The sequence below is a fragment of the Benincasa hispida genome, chromosome 8 (genome assembly GCF_027475165.1).
Source record: "Benincasa hispida cultivar pf3 chromosome 8, pf3_genome.v1.1, whole genome shotgun sequence".
Classification (NCBI taxonomy): domain Eukaryota; kingdom Viridiplantae; phylum Streptophyta; class Magnoliopsida; order Cucurbitales; family Cucurbitaceae; genus Benincasa; species Benincasa hispida.
In genome coordinates this window covers 30,030,827-30,049,130 of record NC_143485.1, presented here as the reverse complement: position 1 = coordinate 30,049,130, position 18,304 = coordinate 30,030,827, and the positions used below count along the sequence as shown (strand labels likewise).

Sequence of the window (18,304 nt, the reverse complement as noted above, 5' to 3'; positions counted from 1 at the left end):
AGCTGGCGACGAGCTTTAAAGAGGAGGGGTTGGTCTAGGTAAGAGCTAGATGAATTAATGACTATTTGAGGGGAAGCACAATTGTGCTTTGATAGAGAGGAGAATTGTTAGAAATGCGACCAAAATTCTACATTAGTAAGAAAAGATGAATGATCATGGGTATCGATGGTATGAAGCCTTTGTGAAGGTATCTAGAGTATTGTTGTTCCTAAGCAAATGTTATTGTTACTTATTGTTTTTATTTTTTTGAAAAATATGTTTAAACTTTGGGATGTTTACAAATATAGACCAAAATATTTTCAGCTAATAACAAAATTTTATTGTCTATTTGTGGTAGGGGTGTTCAAATAATCCAACAATAATAACTCAGACTACCCAATCCAAAATGTAAGAGTTGGGTTAGTTTTGTTCTTGAGTTGGTTGGGTTAAACTTTTTTTTTATTTTTGTTGGGTTGGGTTAGGTCGGGTCGTAGGTTGGCTAAAAAAAATTTTGGTTTACCCAATCCAACACGATTTTTATACATATATATATATATATGTATACATACGTACATATGTATATATGTATACATACGTACATACATATATATGTATACATACATACATTATGTATGTATATATATATCTATATATCTTTTTTTTAAAGTTTGCAATAAATACTATAGATATTTGGTATTTAACATTTGAATTTTATGAGATTTTTGTTTTTAGTCATGTGTTGTATATAAATTTATATATTTTTAATTAAAAAGAAAAAATAAGTTATAATTCGATAATCCAACCCAAACCGAATTTTAAGGGTAGGGTTGGAGATCCTTTGGGTTGGTAACCCAACCAGCTCGAATTTTCGAGTTGGTCAAAAAAATACCATCAACCAACTCATGTATACCCCTAATATGCAATAGATTAGACTACAATAGACTATTTGTGTCATGATAGATACAAATAATAGTTTATCGTAGTCAATTGTGGATAAAGTGTGATATTTTGTCATTATTTGTAGATATTTTCAGCGGTTCTTTTATTTAGAATAATTTTCTTTAAACTTTCGACTTCTTGAATTTTAAATTTAAACACATATTGCAAATTTTACTATGCTTAGTTTATATCAAATTTTAGTAAAAAATAAACTAAAAACATCTCCAAACGTATATCAAAAGAAAAAAAAAAACCAAGAATGTTGAAAATTAAGGGGCGTTTGGCCCCCAAATTGGGTTGGTTGAGTGGGTAAAAAAAACCTACTCAGCATTTGGTTCACCAATTATTAAAGAGGTTTATTATTTTATTATTCACGTTAACTCACATTTCTCACCTCCCTATTCGCATCAACTCTTCTTATTACTCTCCTCCTATAATAATTACCAACTTAACTCAACTCAACTCTGCGCGTCAAACGCTCCCTAAATACGCGTGATTGATAATTGAATAAATATTTCAAAATTTACAAATTTTAATAAAAAGTTTGCTCTAGAGTTAATTTTCTTTGAAGTTTCATTAACTTTACATTAGATATATATTTTATATTCATTAAATACACATAAAAATATTTTTATTGACAATGTTTAGAAAAAAAAAGTTTATTAAAGAGTACAAATTGCTACACTCATTCAATTTCAGGATTTGAATCCTTATATCAAAAGAAAATTGTGACCAATAGCTAAATAAAAGAGACAAAAATGAAAATTGACTGAAAATTTTCAATTTTAGATTTGTAGCTACCACATGAGAGTGGAATTTTTTCTTTCAGGTTATACTTGTATATTGGATGTCAGCATATTTAACAGCATGTTGGTTAAAAAGGAAAAAAAAAAAAAAAAAGAATTTGTAGCCGCATTGGGTGACCATGAAGTTGGGTATCGAGTGATCGTGCATCGAAGAATGTGTGACGAGCCATCGAAGATAAAGTAAATTTGTATTGGTAGGCGCGAGGGGTGCATCTCGAGTGCGAATCGGTAAGATCATTATGACGTAAGCAGAAGACCACTTTCCATTACTTTCAGGCCATTTTTCATTTGGGCCTCAGGAGTAGGGGTGTTCAAAGAAGCCGATAACTCGAAAAAATCGATCAACCCAACCCGTACGGTTTGGGTTGGGTTGGGTTCAAATAAATGACAATTTTATGGATTTGGTTAGTTCATGGGTTCACCTAATATAACCTAAACCAATATTATTAACTTTAAAATATTTTTTTTTTATTACTTATAACACAATTATTTATACATATATTGTTTTTTATTTTATTTAATTTCAATATTTTTTGAATAATTTATTCTTCACAACTTCTTTGCACTTTAGAAAGAAAATTTTCACTATATAAATTGAAATTGAGTTGTCAATCTTAATTCAATATATGAAAATAATTAAATTTTATTTTTAAATATTTACGTTTTGCTTCTTTTTAGAACAAAATTTTAAATAAATGACCCGATTAACCTGAACCAACCCAACCCAACCCAAATATTTCATGGTTGTATTGGGTTGGGTTCATTTTTTAATAAAGGTTATTTGGATTGAAAAAATTTACAACCCAAACAATTGAGTTGGGTCTAAAAGGTTTTTCAACCTAACCCAACCCAACCCATAAACACCGAGGCCATACGTACCAAAAAAAAAAAAAAAAACCTAAAGAGAGAGGGTACCTCCTTCATGTTAGTTTTTTATTGTCATAAACTGTCCATTTAGTTTTTATGGTCATAAACTGTCCATAGAACTTTAAGCTGCAAGTCGCATATGATTTTTCTCTTTTCTTTGTCCCCCAAGAGATCACTTAGGACTATTGAGTAGGATTGGAATTTATACTGCGTGCTATATGTGAATTGTTTTTCAAAATTAGTTCAAATACTTCTTAAACTAGTTTCAGTCTCTTTTCGTACTTACTGGTCCTTTGAACTTGATAGTTTGTGCACACCTTGTTGTAAAATTTATCTCAACTATGATATTTTAACCTTTTATTTGTCTTTTTTAAGGTTTGTTTTTCTAGTTGTGAAACTCATTTTAGCTCATTGTTTCATGCTCAATGTTTCTGGAAAATTAAACTAGTTGGCCGTTCATTGTTGGGTGGATTTGGGAACCATTTTTCTGGTTCATTGATCGCATCAAACGAGACAATGTGCAGCAGTTTCATCTTGCAGGTTTGCTTTTATAAAATTTTAATTTATCTATCTGACTTTTAACCCAAAAAAAGAGAGTCGAAAGAGAGAACATATGTGTTTTATATTCATATGCATGAACATGGAGGGTAAGAAAACAAAGCATTACAGTGTTACATGCCTTTGTCCTCTACTTATACAACGATTGCTATATAGGGGATAATATGTATAACACCCTAGCTCCAGGATTCGGAATCAAGATTCGGCCCCGATGGTCTCGACATTCCCCTGCATCTCCTGCAATCTGGTTATGTCGTCCACCCTTGCCTTGAATGCTTTTTAGAAGTGAAAGTTGTCTCCACAAACCAACACGGGTCCTTTCAGGATGCTTTGTCCTCACTCACATGCGCTTAACTTTGGAGTTCTTATGATTGAGCCATCGAAAAGGAAGATGCACCTTGTTGTCCACAACTGCTCCTGGACAAGTGACGTAGCGCCTTGTGATATTATTATACCAATGAATATATTTTGGAGTGACATCTATGTCAAACTGTTCAAGAGAAACCCCCATTGCAATAAACATTGCACGATAGTGCCATCACACTACCAAATGTGCAACTTTTTCGGACCAATCTCCAGTCCTTAGGTCAATATCATGCAGTAAGGGTTCAGTATTACAAGGCGATGAGACATCCTGCTGAAAACCGAATTGTCTCATCACTCTGTCAGGAAGATGCCACTCACTAATGTGAAAACATATGAGAGGACTCATTGTCCGCCATATGTTTTGACCATTCGTACAAAAATTAGGCAAAATATGCATAATAATTTTGTACGGCTCCCAAATAACCTGAAACACAAAATATTATATAAAGAATATTAAAGACAAATACAATAAAAATGTGTATAAAATAATCAATTAGGTTCAGTGTAATGTACCTGTTCAAGTTGAAGCAAATCAAACATGTATCTATACTGGTTGACTATATGTGTGGCTGTCCTAGTCACACAAAATTTGTCTCTCCACCTAAATTTTTAAATTGATAATTTAGAATTTAAATTAACTAGATCAGTGATATAAAAATTAAATTGAATTAAAACAACATACCGAGAACCGTAGGCTCTCCAACTAACTGAGCGTCATTAACATGTTGTAGCTGTGGAACCATTGTTGGAAATCGCTCCCAAGCCCATAGTTGCAAAAGTATGAGAGACCCAACTATCTCTTGAACCTCAGGTCTTATTGTTTTGCATAGTTGTCTATACAACCATGCCAAGCATGCTCCACCCCACGAATACCGTCTCGCATCATGGAGGTTAGCTAACAGTGGCAAGAACATCAAGTGAACAAAATGACTTGATTTATCTGAAAACAGACTTCCACCCATCATTTGTAGTATATATGCTCGCGCATATCTTATGACGGTTTCCTCGTCTGCATCATCTGTGAGCTCACGAAATTGTGTTCCTAACCATATTAAACTTAACCTCGATCCTTTAATCTTGTCGGTAGGTGGGATCGCACCGAGGTACAGTTGACAAACTTCTAACCAGTCATCGTACATCACTCCGGGGACCGGCTCACCATCAACAGGTAACCCCAACAATACCTCTATGTCTTGTAGAGTGATAGTACACTCTCTAACAGACATATGAAATGTATGCGTCTCAGGCCTCCATCTCTCGACCAAGGTTGTGATCAGATGCTAGTCCAACTGAATAAATCCTAATCTGGCAACCCCATAGAATTCAAATGTGCACAGTAGCTATAGTATTCAAGGGTGGAGCGGGATAGTGCACTGGAGAACTGTCTCTCGACGCCTGCAAGATATTTCTCCAATAGTACGATCTCGCAATACAACAGTTGATCGATGAATGGACTGGTCGTACAAAACATCAGGATCAACAGGTCCTGGGTTTAAAGCCATGATCTGAAAAAAAAAAATTATTTCTCAATTAAAAAAATATTTATTTCTCAATTAAAAAATATTTGTTTCTCAATTAGAAGAATAATGTACAACTTAATTAAAAGAATAATGTACAACTTAATTAGAAGAATAATGTACAGCTTAATTAGAAGAATAATGTACAACTTAATTAAAAGAATAATGTACAAGTTAATTAAAAGAAATGTACAACTTTATAATAAAAAAATTGAATATACAATAAAAAATAAGTGGGTGAAGGAAATCTCGCTCATGAGTGTGATCCTGCTCATGAGGATCTCGCTCATAATTGTCTTCATTTTATTTACTTTCCATAGAAATATATATATATATATATATATATATATATACATGATTTTATTATATGGTCAACCTTGATTTTATTATCAAGTAAATTAAAAAAAAGCGAAATAAGTAAATAGGATAGTAAAGAAAAGTGAGGGTAAATTCACTCAGGATATGGTAAAGAATAATGTAAAACTTTATTGATTATAATAAAAAAAAATTGAATATATAATAAATTATTATAAAAAAATTGAATATACAATAAATTATAATAAAAAAATTAAATATACAATAAAATGAATATATAATAAAAAAATTATTTATTTTTCAATCTCTAACTATCTGGAGCCCGTCTTAGTAACAAAGGACACTTCCTTCGATTATGTCCTAACTGATTACAAAATCCACATCGTTGTTGAGTGGCTGGTTTTGTCCAATCCATCTCGTTGTGATAACATGAACTTTTCGGTCTACCAGGTTTTCTCAACAACGATGGATTAGGATGTAAGATCGATAGATCAGGATGTAAGATGAGCATATTAGGGTGCGTGATCCAGTAATCTTCATGTGGTACAGGTTGAAATTAAGGAGAGTAACATTAAGCATACATTGACAAATTGTAGTAGTCCTCAATAAAATCTTCGTAGTTCATATTAAAATGTGAGCAAATAACCATAAAATGCGGCATGGAATGTCGAATGGTTGCCACTTGTTATATGAACAGTACCGCTCGGACCTGTTTAGCCTCAATATTTGAACATTTCCTCCTTTGGCATTGAGACTATGATGTCCAGTCTTCACATGAAACACACCTTCATATCGATCGTATAATTGTACTTCATGTTTACTAGATCGTGCAGCCCAATTATTTATTTTCTCGTATGCGTACCTGGATTTTTATTCCACTTAGTATTATAAAATATGATTGAAATAAATTATTAATAAAAAATATATAAAAATAATAATATTACCGGGTGTATTTATCTTGACGCTCCAATGCATCCCTTATTTCTTCTCTTCTTTTCTCGAAATAGTTCACGCATTTGAAGAATGTTATCTGAGCAAGAGCATTTATAGGCAACATTCGAGCTCCTTTGAGGACTCAATTTATGCTGATAGATTTGTCGTCATCCACCCATATCTGAATCCTCCGTCATGTGCTTGAGTCCATTGCTCTAAACTAATGTTGTCAAAAAAACTCATACAGCTCCGATTTATTCCTTTGATATCTTCAATTGCTTTGTTGAACTTTCGAATTTGAAACTGACACCTGGCACGATAAACATAATTTTTCAATGAATTAAATTTATAATTTTTATTGAAGTTGTTGACGATATGTCATAAGCAGAAACGATGGTGACATTTCGGTCCCATCCAACCATTTGTTGGGTTGTTCACTGTTGCAATTATACCAGCATGTCGATCTGAAATTAAACACACCTCTTCGTGTGTTATAATTTCTCTCAGGTGTTTCAGGAACCATCCCTATGAGTCTGCGGACTCTTCATCAGTAACGGCAAACGCAAGTGGAAGAAGATGGCCGTTCGAGTCAACTGATGTAGTAATCAACAGTTTTCCTCTATAATTGTCGTACAAGTGTGTACCATCTATCTGAATTATCGGCCAACATTTATTAAAAGCTTCTATACAAGGACCCAATGGCCAAAATACAGAAGTTACGATAACATGGCTAAGCGTTTCTTTAACTCTCCATTCTACACATGTTCCGGGATTGGTCTGCTTAACTATATATAATCACCTGGGCAACAATTTGTAAGACTCATCCCAATCATCGAACACTTTAGCCAACGTTTTTCTTTTTCCCTCCCATACCCTATGGTAAGGAACATGATATCCAAACTTTGATTTGATGTCGGACTGCAGTTGTGCCACACTGATAGATGGTTTTTCTTCTTAGTGCAATCATTGATGAATCCAATTGCACATGACTTTGACTTAGTTCTGAATAAAAATATGTATGTTGTTCATTATACTTAGTGATCTCGAACAAGCCATGCGATTTTTTCTTTATTACACGAAGTCTCCACTTGCAACCGTCCTCCTACTTCTTACACCGAATTGTCTAAATCGTCGGTGTAGATTCAACAACCTCATATGGTGCGTGACACTTTATTGCAAAACATTTGACCGCGTGTTGTAACATTTCGTTGTTTTGACAAATCATCCATTTATATAATTGAGTATTGTCAACATCCACAAGAGCTACAATTGAGTCATATTCCTGAATGCTATCCAGTACATTCATATCCAAATCATTGAATGTATCGAAAGCATCCCATGTTCATGACCATCGAAATCCAACTCTTCAAATTTGTCATTAGTTTCTGTTTTGAAGTCTCTGTACAGGTTGTTAGCCGTCATATCTTCATTATCACATGGCGATGCAACTGACTCCGGATCAGGATCGATACATTGAGTTGGATCTTCAAACTGGTTAAATGATGTATCAGGATCCATCCCTATCCTATTTACATTTGCATACAAATGCCCTACATTTGCCACTGACATTGCCATTGAGAACATCACGTTCATAGCTTGTACATTCGAAATAGAGAATGACATAAACCTTATTGATCCTGATGGTTCTAGATTGGGATGTCTATATATTATTTCTATCTGATTTGCTCCCATATCTACACTAAGTAACATCCCAACCATTTCAATGAATTGTTCAAATACAATTCAACTGTTCACATTTATGGTAAAACTCCCACTTGGTGGTTGGTCATACTCAACTCCATCAATACCATCAATCATATTACCATTTGTAAACAACAAAAATCCCAAGCATTTGCTTGCCATTTTCAAAAAAAAAAAAAAAAAAAAAGACAAACATCAATTTTTTGTATTATACTTTTTATAAGAAATATATTAAAAAATATTAAATTTTTTAGTTTATAAACATAACAATAAATTAAACTTTTTATAACTATTTTTAAACATAACAATAAATTAAACTTTTTATAACTATTTTTAAAAATAACAACCAATTAAACTTTTCAAATTAAAATTAAACTATATTTTCAAAGTTAATAATAAAAAATATCAACTTATCACAATAAACATAACAACAATAATTTTCACATGAATAAACTAAAATTTTCAAACTATATTACATATTAAACTTTTGAAACTATATTAAACTTGTTAACTATTACAATAATTTTGTATTAAACTATAAATATCAACTTCTTAAACATAACAATAAACTAAACATTTTAACACTATAAACATCGAAGTTAATACAAAAAATTAAAAATCAAATATAAATCAAATACTATAAACATCAAAGTTAATACTAAATAAATCAAATATCATACGAATAAACTAAACTTTTCAAATATCATAAGTTCAACTCACAGATTCGACGGTAGTTCTCTTTTTTCCTTCAAAGTGACAACGTTCACTATTTTTTCCTGTTATTTGTTATCTGACAATAACTACAAAAAATTAAAAAAATAGAATCTATAAAAAAAACAATAATATAAGAACAAAAATAAAATTTATAGTTATTCTTAAAAAATAAAAATTTAGTAGAGTAGCGAACCAGTATAGTTGTATGAGAATAATTTGTATTAAACAAAATACAAGAAGAGAAATGGAAATGAGAGGAGAGGAAGATGATTTCGAAGGCAATGAGGGGGCAATGAGCTATGAAGGGGCAGTGAGCAAATCAAGAGGAGAGGAGTGAGCAAAATCAAGGGCAGTGAGCTATCGAGGGAGTGAGTGAGCAAAAATAAAGAAGATGGGGGCTTAAAAGGATGTAGGTCGAGTGTTGAACACTCAAACACTCGACCTATGGGTTTGGGGTGGTTGAAGAGGCATTAAGGCTATGGCAAAGGGGCATTAAGGCTATGGCAGAGGGGAATCGGATCAGTGGCGGGCAGAGGGAGCATGCATGCAGTCTGTCAATGCATGCAGGGAATCGCAAAGGGGAATCGGAGCAGGGGTAGTATGGTGATAGGACCTCACATTTTTTTTAATTTACTTGATAATAAAATCAAGGTTGACAATATTTTTTCAGACTTCTTCAATTATAGTCAATTTTAATATATGCACTTTCATTAAACTTCTTCAATTTGGTCATGTATATATATATATATATTTCTATGGAAAGTAAATAAAGTGAAGACAATTATGAGCGAGATCCTTCATGAGCCTTCACTCACTTATGTTCCTTGTCGAGGGTTGAAGTTTCAACTTATGTATAACGAAAATTCAACCTTCGATAACCTATAGTGAGATTTCCTCCTCGAGCGAGATTCTCATCACAAAATTAGCGAGATTTATGTATGTCGAAACTTCAACCTTCGACAATCCTAATATACATATTGTTTCCAAGTTTTTCTTTGCTTGTCGAATTCTTAACGTTCGACCTCTACATTAATCGAATCCTCAACCCTCAACTTCCAGTCTCGAACTCCCAAAACAACAATATTTCTCTAATAAGTTTCAAAACAACAATATTTCAAGTTTTGAAAACAACAATATTAATATTAAAAGTCCACATTAGAACCCCAAATTTTGAATTTTAATGAGTTCAAGACAATCTCATATATATTTCTAAAAATTGTTTTTAGATTATATGTTCTAAACAATGCAAATACATTTTTAATGTATCCAAATTTTAAAATTTAAATTTTAAAATGCATTATTATATTAAATATGAATAAACATATTTAGAAATACAGTATATCATGCTAAACTCAATTCATTTTTTCCAATTAAAATATATATTAGGTAATGTATTACAAATTATATAATATTATAAAATAATAAGTACAAAATTTATGTTAATAAGTTATTTAACAATTGGTTTTAGTATATCTAACGGTAAGTACAAAGTTTATAAATATAATATCAAACATATCTAAAACAATTGTTTAAATTAAAATATAATTACTAAAGTGAATTAAATCAAGGATCATTTATCTGATATTTCAGATCTACTGTTGTTGTATTAAAAAGAACAAATTAAATTTTAATTTATGATATGTTATAATAACATGAATTACAACCATAGTAATAAATTTTCGTCGATAGGTCGATATTTTTATCTGTATTTCTACGTTTCTATGAGGTCGATATTGACATGAGGGATAAATCAATATTTCTATTGTATCATAGAAAAAATCCATAAAATACAAAAAATAAGTAACAGAATGTCACTAATATAAACATAAGATAAATAGTAGATATCTTAACTTGTTTTAAAATAATAAAATATTTATTTACTAACTTAAAATTTATTTTTTGAATTTTTTACTTTTATAATTTTTTCAAAAATATCTATCAAAATTAATATTTTATCAATATTTCTGTCCACATTGATATTTAACTCTATTTCCAATGGAATCAATCATTCGTTCCTCGCTAAATTCTGCTTTTAAATTCGGCCCTAAGCCATCCAAAGAAAAAAAAAGAAAAAAGGAAAAAACAATTTCGAGCGGGAAAATCTTGGTCTTCATTTCTCAGTGCTCAAAGGAGCGGGAAGTGTAGAATCTGAAGGAGAAATGGCCGATTGACTTTCCTCGCCAAATCCGAAGCATCAACGTGGGTTTAGGGTTTTTGAGTTTGGGGTTTCTTCACAATTAATCAAATGAATGCTGAAAACGAGAGGAAAGGGGAAGTAATCGTGGATTTTGATTTCGAGAGTGACTCTGTAGCTTTGGATCTCAGTGGTAAAGTCCATCAGCTTCCCTGTGCCATTAAATTCGATGGTCCTTGCTCTGTTTCTCAGTATTTTAAACCCAAATCCACTGGTAATGCCCTAATTTTCGCTGTTTCTTCCAAGTTCTCTTTATATACTCGAGTAATTTGTTTGTAGTTTACTGAGTAGTTCTTTTCATTTTTCTTCTTGCCTATTGAAGGAATTGAGTTTGATGGCTTGAGTGTTGAGGAAGCTTATTTCAGAGGAAGAAAGTTGCAGGGAGCTACCATTTCCCTTCCGGAGGGTTACTCTGGTAATATGAAATACTTTCAGTTTTTAATTCATTACAATTTGGATCTTGTTTTTTGTCATTTCCTACTTGTATTGTCCAATACTTCAATCTATTAATTACCTATCTAATGCTTACAAAAATGACTGGTTTCAGTTATCTATTTTCTTTGGCATGACATTAGTTTATAAAATTAAAAAGTGTTTTCTTCTTTAATTTCTTATGAAATGGAAAGAGTAAGAAAAAAGATGTCATTATTAACTGAGTAAATTTGAAACTTGAAATCTCCATATAAGTTGAGTTTCTATTTTTCAGAAAATATTTTAGGCTAGCTATGGACATTTCTATGATTTAAAAGTGTTATCTTTGTGAGCATTGGTTTTTCTAGCTTTGTTGGACGTTTTGGTTGGGTTTGAATATTTTGATCTCTTAATGGAATTTTCTGCTCTCTCTATGTAGATCAATGATTACATATTCACAGGGTCTTGTCTTGTCTTAAACAAGACTTTTCCAACAAACCAATAGAACTCATCAAAAGTTACAAATTAAACAGAGAAGGGTTGCTGATAGTTTAATCATTGAAATGAAGTTGATTTTAGTTCCAAGCATACTCACAATTGACTTCCTTAAAATTGTGTATGTTTTCATTTACCTGTTTTAGCTCATGTAGTTAATGTCGAAAATGAAAGTAGTTTCAAGACCGACTTCAATTGGCTATGGCGATTTTAAGAATTCAAATAAGCAGAGATTGAACACTATGATGCTGTTGGTTCTTGTTCTAAGTCTTAGCTGCAACTGTTTCACTGAGACAATTGGTGAAGAGCTTTCCTATAATTCTTAGGCTATTTTTCTGATTGATGTTCTTATTTCACTTGTGATATGCCTGGATATATGTTGAAGGTATTTCGACATGCATTCTCTTTATGTTTTATGAAGGAAAGATGCTAGGATGGTACCCTGGTTGAAGTTAAACAGGATATTTCAACTGGAAAAAGTTTATGAATTCAATCTGAGGAATCTTTAATACTTTTCTTATTCTAGGGTGGAATTTAGCTGTCAACTTTATTCCAGAGTTTTACAAAATTGCACAAAATTTTCGAGTTTCATTTATTTATTTATATTTTGTTAAGAAAATTTGTTTTAAAAACACACGGCCTAGTCATTTCATGAGTACATGTACACTAATGCTTTCCTAAGTCTCGCTTAGCTCCTTCCGCTGGTTTTCTTTCTTTCTTTCTTTCTTTTTTTTTTTTTTTTTTTAATAATGGTTACTTTCAGAAACTTTGGTTGGTAATCTCTTTAACTAAAGATTAGCACATACATGGGCAAGTATCCTTGTTTGCATTCCTTGTTTTACATTCATGAATGTTCTGAAGAAGAGATAAACATGAAAAGAGATAATTTGAACCTTCTCATGTAGTATGAATACGATATATTTGTTTTCTTTTTGGGAGATTTGGTACGAAAGAGCCATCGGTTATTTGATGATTGTAGAAAAAGGAAATGAGAAGGAACGAGCTATTAATTTTCATGTTTCATTTAGTTATTAGGCTGCTAGATAAGAACAGTTCTGTAACTATTCCTTTTTGTTTTTGTAGTTCTAGCGAATTGGAAAATATGTTTGAATGGAGATGAGGATATCTAATCTCCTATCCTTTTAGTGTTAATGTAAATTTCCTCTGTTAAAAGAAAAGGGAAAATAATGCTCTGTTTCCACCATTTCTACCTAATTTGAAATTCTGTACTAAGGCAACCAGAACTAATATTGTCATAAATTTCTTCCACAGTTCACTTAACCACTTTGAACTAAAGGATCTGTCTATCTGTGAATGTTGTTCTTCAGGCTATGTGCTAGGGAAGAAGAGTCTTGGAAAGAGAAAAGCTTCTGAACAGGATCAGAACTCAAGCCCTTGGCAGGTGAAGGCCAAATTTGCAAACATTACATATTGGAACCATGACACCCTACCGTCACAAGACGATACGTTCCAACGTTCTTTTCACTGGCTGACTGTTGCACAAGCAGTATGATTCTGATCAACACACATTAAAATGATTAACAATATCATGTCTTGTTTCCATTTGTCTGAATCCAAGTACTAAAACTGCTCTGTGATTTGAGAATAGTTTCATACAAGCTTTAAACTTACAAATAAGAAATGGAAAAAATGTGGGCGTTTTTGATCAGATGTTTTAGGATAGGAGGGGGAAGTTTGATTTTGCCTAATGGGTTTTGGTATGTGAGAACCTTCCTTTTCATCAACCCCTTCTAGTTCACTACCCAAACTCCAATAACCATTATCTATCTTCGTATGGGGAGGCTGTTGGAAACTGGCAAGGGGGTTGGGGAACGCTTGTGTCTGTTGGTATTCATAGGTTAGAAGCTGAGAAGGGTAAAGAAGGAGCAGGTATTAAAAGAAAAAAAGGGGCTGGGAGAAAGACCATTGGTGAAGGGAGTAATAAGGTGGAGAGGGAGCTCAAAAAATTGGAAAGTTTGATTAATTATGAGAGGAGGAAGGCCTCAAGAGAAGCGAGCAAAGTTGTGTCCCAATGTTGAAAATCCTTTCTTAGAATGTTAGAGGTTTGACAGGGAGGGTTAAGAGAAGTTTAGTTAAGGAAATCCTTAGGGATGAGTGCCCGGATATTGTGATCCTCGTGGAAAGTAAAAGGTGTGATTTTGAGTTGCAGTGTATAGGCAGTTTATGGAGATTGAGAAGGGTGGATTCGGAGAGTCTTGATTCTGTTGGTAAATCAGGGGGCATTTTGATCATGTGGAATAACTGGTTGCTTACAGCTTTGGAGGTGGTTAGAGGCACTTTTTTATTTTTTTATTTTATTTTATTTTTTATTTCGGTTCTATTTAGTCTGACAAGGGGTGGTAATGGTTGGGTCACAGGGGTGTATGGCCCTCCTAGAACAAGAGGTAGAGATGCCTTTTTGAATGAATTGGGTGATCTTTTTGGCATTTGTAACTCGTAATGGTGTATTGCTGGTGATTTTAACATCACCCATTCTCAAGTAGAAAGGGCTCTAGTGGGGAGAAGCACTCGTTCTGCTAGGAGCTTCAATGATTTTATTGAGGGATGTAATTTGGTTGACCCTTCTCTGTTGAACGGGGTGTTTACTTGGGCTAATTGTTGAGCGAGAAGTAGGATTGCTCTTTTTTGCTGTCCTTGGATTGGGTGAGTCGTTTGGGGAGGTTCGTCAAGTGGCAGGGCCAAGAGTTACATCTGATCATTGGCCTATTATTTTGTCTTTCAGAATATGTGGCTTCAACATCCCCTTTTAAAGCCATTCTCCTTGGTTGGTGGAATTCTCCTGTTCAGGGAGGTGGAGAGTACTGGTTTATGGGCAAATTGAGGGCCTTAAAAGGGGAACTTAAGATTTGGAATAAAGAAATCTAGACATTAGAATAAAAAGACGTGAGCTTTTGGCCAGGATTAAAAGTATAGATGAGTTGGAGTTTGAGGGCCCATTGGATGATGTTCAAAAAGAGGAGAGGGATTCCTTAAAATACCAATTCGCTAAAATGGTTAGAAAGGAATCGTGCGCTTGGAGGCAAAAGGTGAAGGTGGATTGGGCTAAAGGTGGTGATTGAAACATGTCTTTTTTCCATAGAATTGTGAGTGGGAGGAAAAACAGGAATGCTATTGGTCCTTTGGTTAAAGAATCTGGTGAGGTAATCGGGAATGATAAAGAGATTGAAGAGGAGGTTGTATCTTTCTTTTCAAATCTTTATGGACCTGAGGTGTCTCCTAAACCTTTTATTGGTGGGATCGACTGGAGCCTTATTTCTGAAAGGGAAAGGGAGGGATTGACTAAGCCTTTCCTGAGAAAAAAGATTAGATGGGTTGTCTTTGAAAGTGATAGATCTAAATCACCTGGGCCTGATGGTTTCTCCATGGCTTTCTATCAAGATAATTGGAAATTGCTTAAAGATGACCTTACCAAAGTTTTTCAAGAACTCTTTGAAAGAGGCATCCTGAATGGCTCAATCTTTGAGATGTTTGTTCGTTTGGTTCCTAAAAAGGTAATGTCACCTAGGTCAAGGATTTTAGACCCATCAGTTTAATTACTAGTGTGTATAAAATCCTTGCTAAAGTGTTGACCAACTGGATGAAGAGAGTGCTTCTGGCGACTATCTCAGATACTCAGGGTGCTTTTATTGTTAGGAGACAAATTTTGGATCAAGTCCTTATTGCTAATGAAGCGATTGAGGATTATAGGATTAGAAAGAATGAAGGAGTGATTCTTACTATCGACTTTGAAAAGGCCTATGACCACGTGGATTGGAACTTCTTGGACAAGATGATGGAAAAGAAGGGTTTTGGTTATAAATGGAGGATGTGGATGTGAGGTTGCTTAAGGAATGTTAGCTATTCTTTCCTTATAAATAGGAGTCCTAGAGGTAAAGTGGTGGCTTCAAGAGGGCTTAGACAAGGAGACCCTCTATCCCCTTTCTTATTCCTCTTGGTAGTGGATATTCTTAATAGAATTGTGGGTAAGTGTGTGGATGGCAATGTTATTACTCCCTTTCAAGTGGGTGAGGCTAGGATCCCCCTCTCACATCTTCAGTTTGCTGATGATACGATTTTCTTCTGCTCTGGCAGTGAGGCCTTGTTTAATATGTTGAACCATATCTTGACTTTCTTCGAGATTTCTGGTTTGAGGATTGTAGTTTAACAGGGATTAATTATGAGGTTGGGAAGCTTAGAATATGGTCAAACATGGTGGGGTGTGAGTTTCGAGACCTTCCCTCTTCTTATCTTGGTCTTCCTCATGGAAGCAACCCTAAGTCGATTGCTTTGTGGGAATCGTTGATGGACAAAGTTAGAAGAAGGTTAGCCTCTTGGAAAAGAGGTTTCTTTTCCAAAGCGAGTAGACCCACTTTGATTAAGCCGGTCCTGTTTGGATTACCTATGTATCTCATTTCCCTTTTTAGAGCCCCTGCTAAGGTTTGTAAGGATGCGTGATTTCCTTTGAAGGGAAAGGTAAAGGTGCTCACTTTGTTAGATAGGAAATTGTGGAGAAGTCGATCTTGAGGGGGGGTCTTGAGAGTGGAAACCTTAGATTACATAACAAAGCCCTTTAAGACAAATAGGTATGGCGTTTCCCCTTTGAGCCCAACTCTCTTTGGCGCAAGATTATTGTTAGTATTCATGGCCCCATCCTTTCGAGTGGTTGGCTAAGGGGAGTAGAGGGATGCACCGGGACTTGTGGAAGGATATTTCGAAAGAGTTTCCTTCGTTTGTTAACCTTGTTCATTGTGTGGTGGGGAGGCAAGGGACACTTATTTCTAGGAAGATCATTGGGTGGGAGAGATTTTTGTGCTTTATTTCTAAGACTGTTTCACTTATCTTCCAAAAAATATTCACTTTGAGGTTGACTTTCTTGTTTGGTCTCGGAGCTTGTGTTCCTTTTCGTTCGGTTTTCGTTATCCTCTTTCCAATAGGGAAACGGTGGATGTGGCCTTTCTTCTTGTCTTACTCAAAGACCACTCGTTTAGGCTTGGGAGAAGGGATGTGAAAGTTTGGAATCCTAGTCCTTTGGAGGGATTCTCTTGTAAATCCTTTTTTCAAAGTATGGTCGATCATTCTCCTATAGGTGTCTCGGTCTTCTCGGTTCTTTGGAGGATTAAAATTCTTAGCAAAATGAGGTTCTTTACCTGACAAGTTCTTCATGGTCGTGCTACTATGATGGATTGGCTAGTGAGGAAATTACCTTCACTTGTTGGGCCGTTTTGCTATCTTCTTTGTCAAAAGGTAGAGGAAGACTTGGATCGTATCCTTTGGCAATGTGAGTATGCTAGTTCTATTTGGGAGTTGTTCTTCCAGACGTTTGGTGTCTCTGTGGCTTGTCAGAAGGGTACTCGAAGTATCATCGAGGAGTTCCTCTTCAATCCGCCGCGTAGGGAGAAGGGTCGTATTTTTCATGGCTTGCTGGGGGTGTGTGTTACTTTATGGACTCTGTGGGGTGAGTGGAATGACGAGACTTTCAGAGGGTGGGATAGGGACCCTATTGAGATTTGGGTCCTTGTTTGCTATCATGTCTCTTTGTGGGTTTCATTTTCGAAGACCATTTGTAACTATTCCATAGACATTCTCTTGCATAATTGGAGTCCATTTTTTAGGAGGGCTTCTCTCTTTTGTGGGCTTGGTTTTTTTGTATGCCCATGCTTGTATTCTTTCATCTTTTTCTCAATGAAAGTGGTTGTTATATATATATATATATATATATATATATAATTAGATGTTTTAGGTTATGCAACTCCAAAGTTTGTGCATGCTTCTCTTCAATATTGGGCAACTATGAAAAACAAGATTTATATTGTTTACAGCATTTCTTTTGACTGCTCTTTGAATAATTTACCATTCTTGTATAACTTCCGTCTTCCCCATTCATATATTGGACATCAGAATCAAATTTATTTCCTCAAGTTTCTTAGGTCCTGGAATTTTGTTTATGATTGCAGTTGCACAAACCCGTAACAGCAGAAGACTTGGCATCTGCATCTACTGCTCTCAAGAATATGAGTTGATTAGGATCATGTGCTCTGAGAAGAAAATTTCTAAAACTAGAATGATTCCATACTATGATTTGTATTTGGTAACATTATTATCTATTTTAACAATTTATTTAATGGGTTTGGCATTTTAAATCATGACGTGGCTGAAAGTTAACGACAGTAAACTGAAGAATTTCATACAATCAGAGTATTAGAAATATAATTTACATTTTGTTTTGGTCATTTAACTTTAAGAATTCAATAAAACTAATATTTACAAAATACAAGAGCTTGATTTTCATATCTGCAAACCATAGGACTTCAAGATGTATAAGTGGTAAAACATCAATCAAGTCCAAGCAATACAATTCAATCCATCACCAATCCATAAACTAATCAGTACCCTAGAAGAAAAGTAATTTTGCTACGCAGAATCATTTGGACAAAATTCTCAATTAGCAACCAACACATTTTTGGGGCTCCTTGGATCATTAAAATAGAATTAGGATTACAGAGAATCTA

At 34.1% G+C, this 18,304-nt stretch overlaps 1 protein-coding gene across 1 annotated transcript; it reads left to right on the top strand.

The window, feature by feature from the left end:
* The first annotated feature begins 10,702 nt into the window (after window positions 1–10,702).
* LOC120082473 (ribonuclease H2 subunit C-like protein) lies at window positions 10,703–17,938 on the top strand. The gene is made up of 4 exons (XM_039037658.2): window positions 10,703–11,103; window positions 11,212–11,304; window positions 13,124–13,302; window positions 17,750–17,938. Exons 1-4 carry the CDS (start codon window positions 10,941–10,943, stop codon window positions 17,813–17,815), a joined length of 501 nt encoding a protein of 166 aa, XP_038893586.1. The 5' UTR covers window positions 10,703–10,940; the 3' UTR covers window positions 17,816–17,938.
* The last annotated feature ends 366 nt before the right edge of the window (window positions 17,939–18,304 follow it).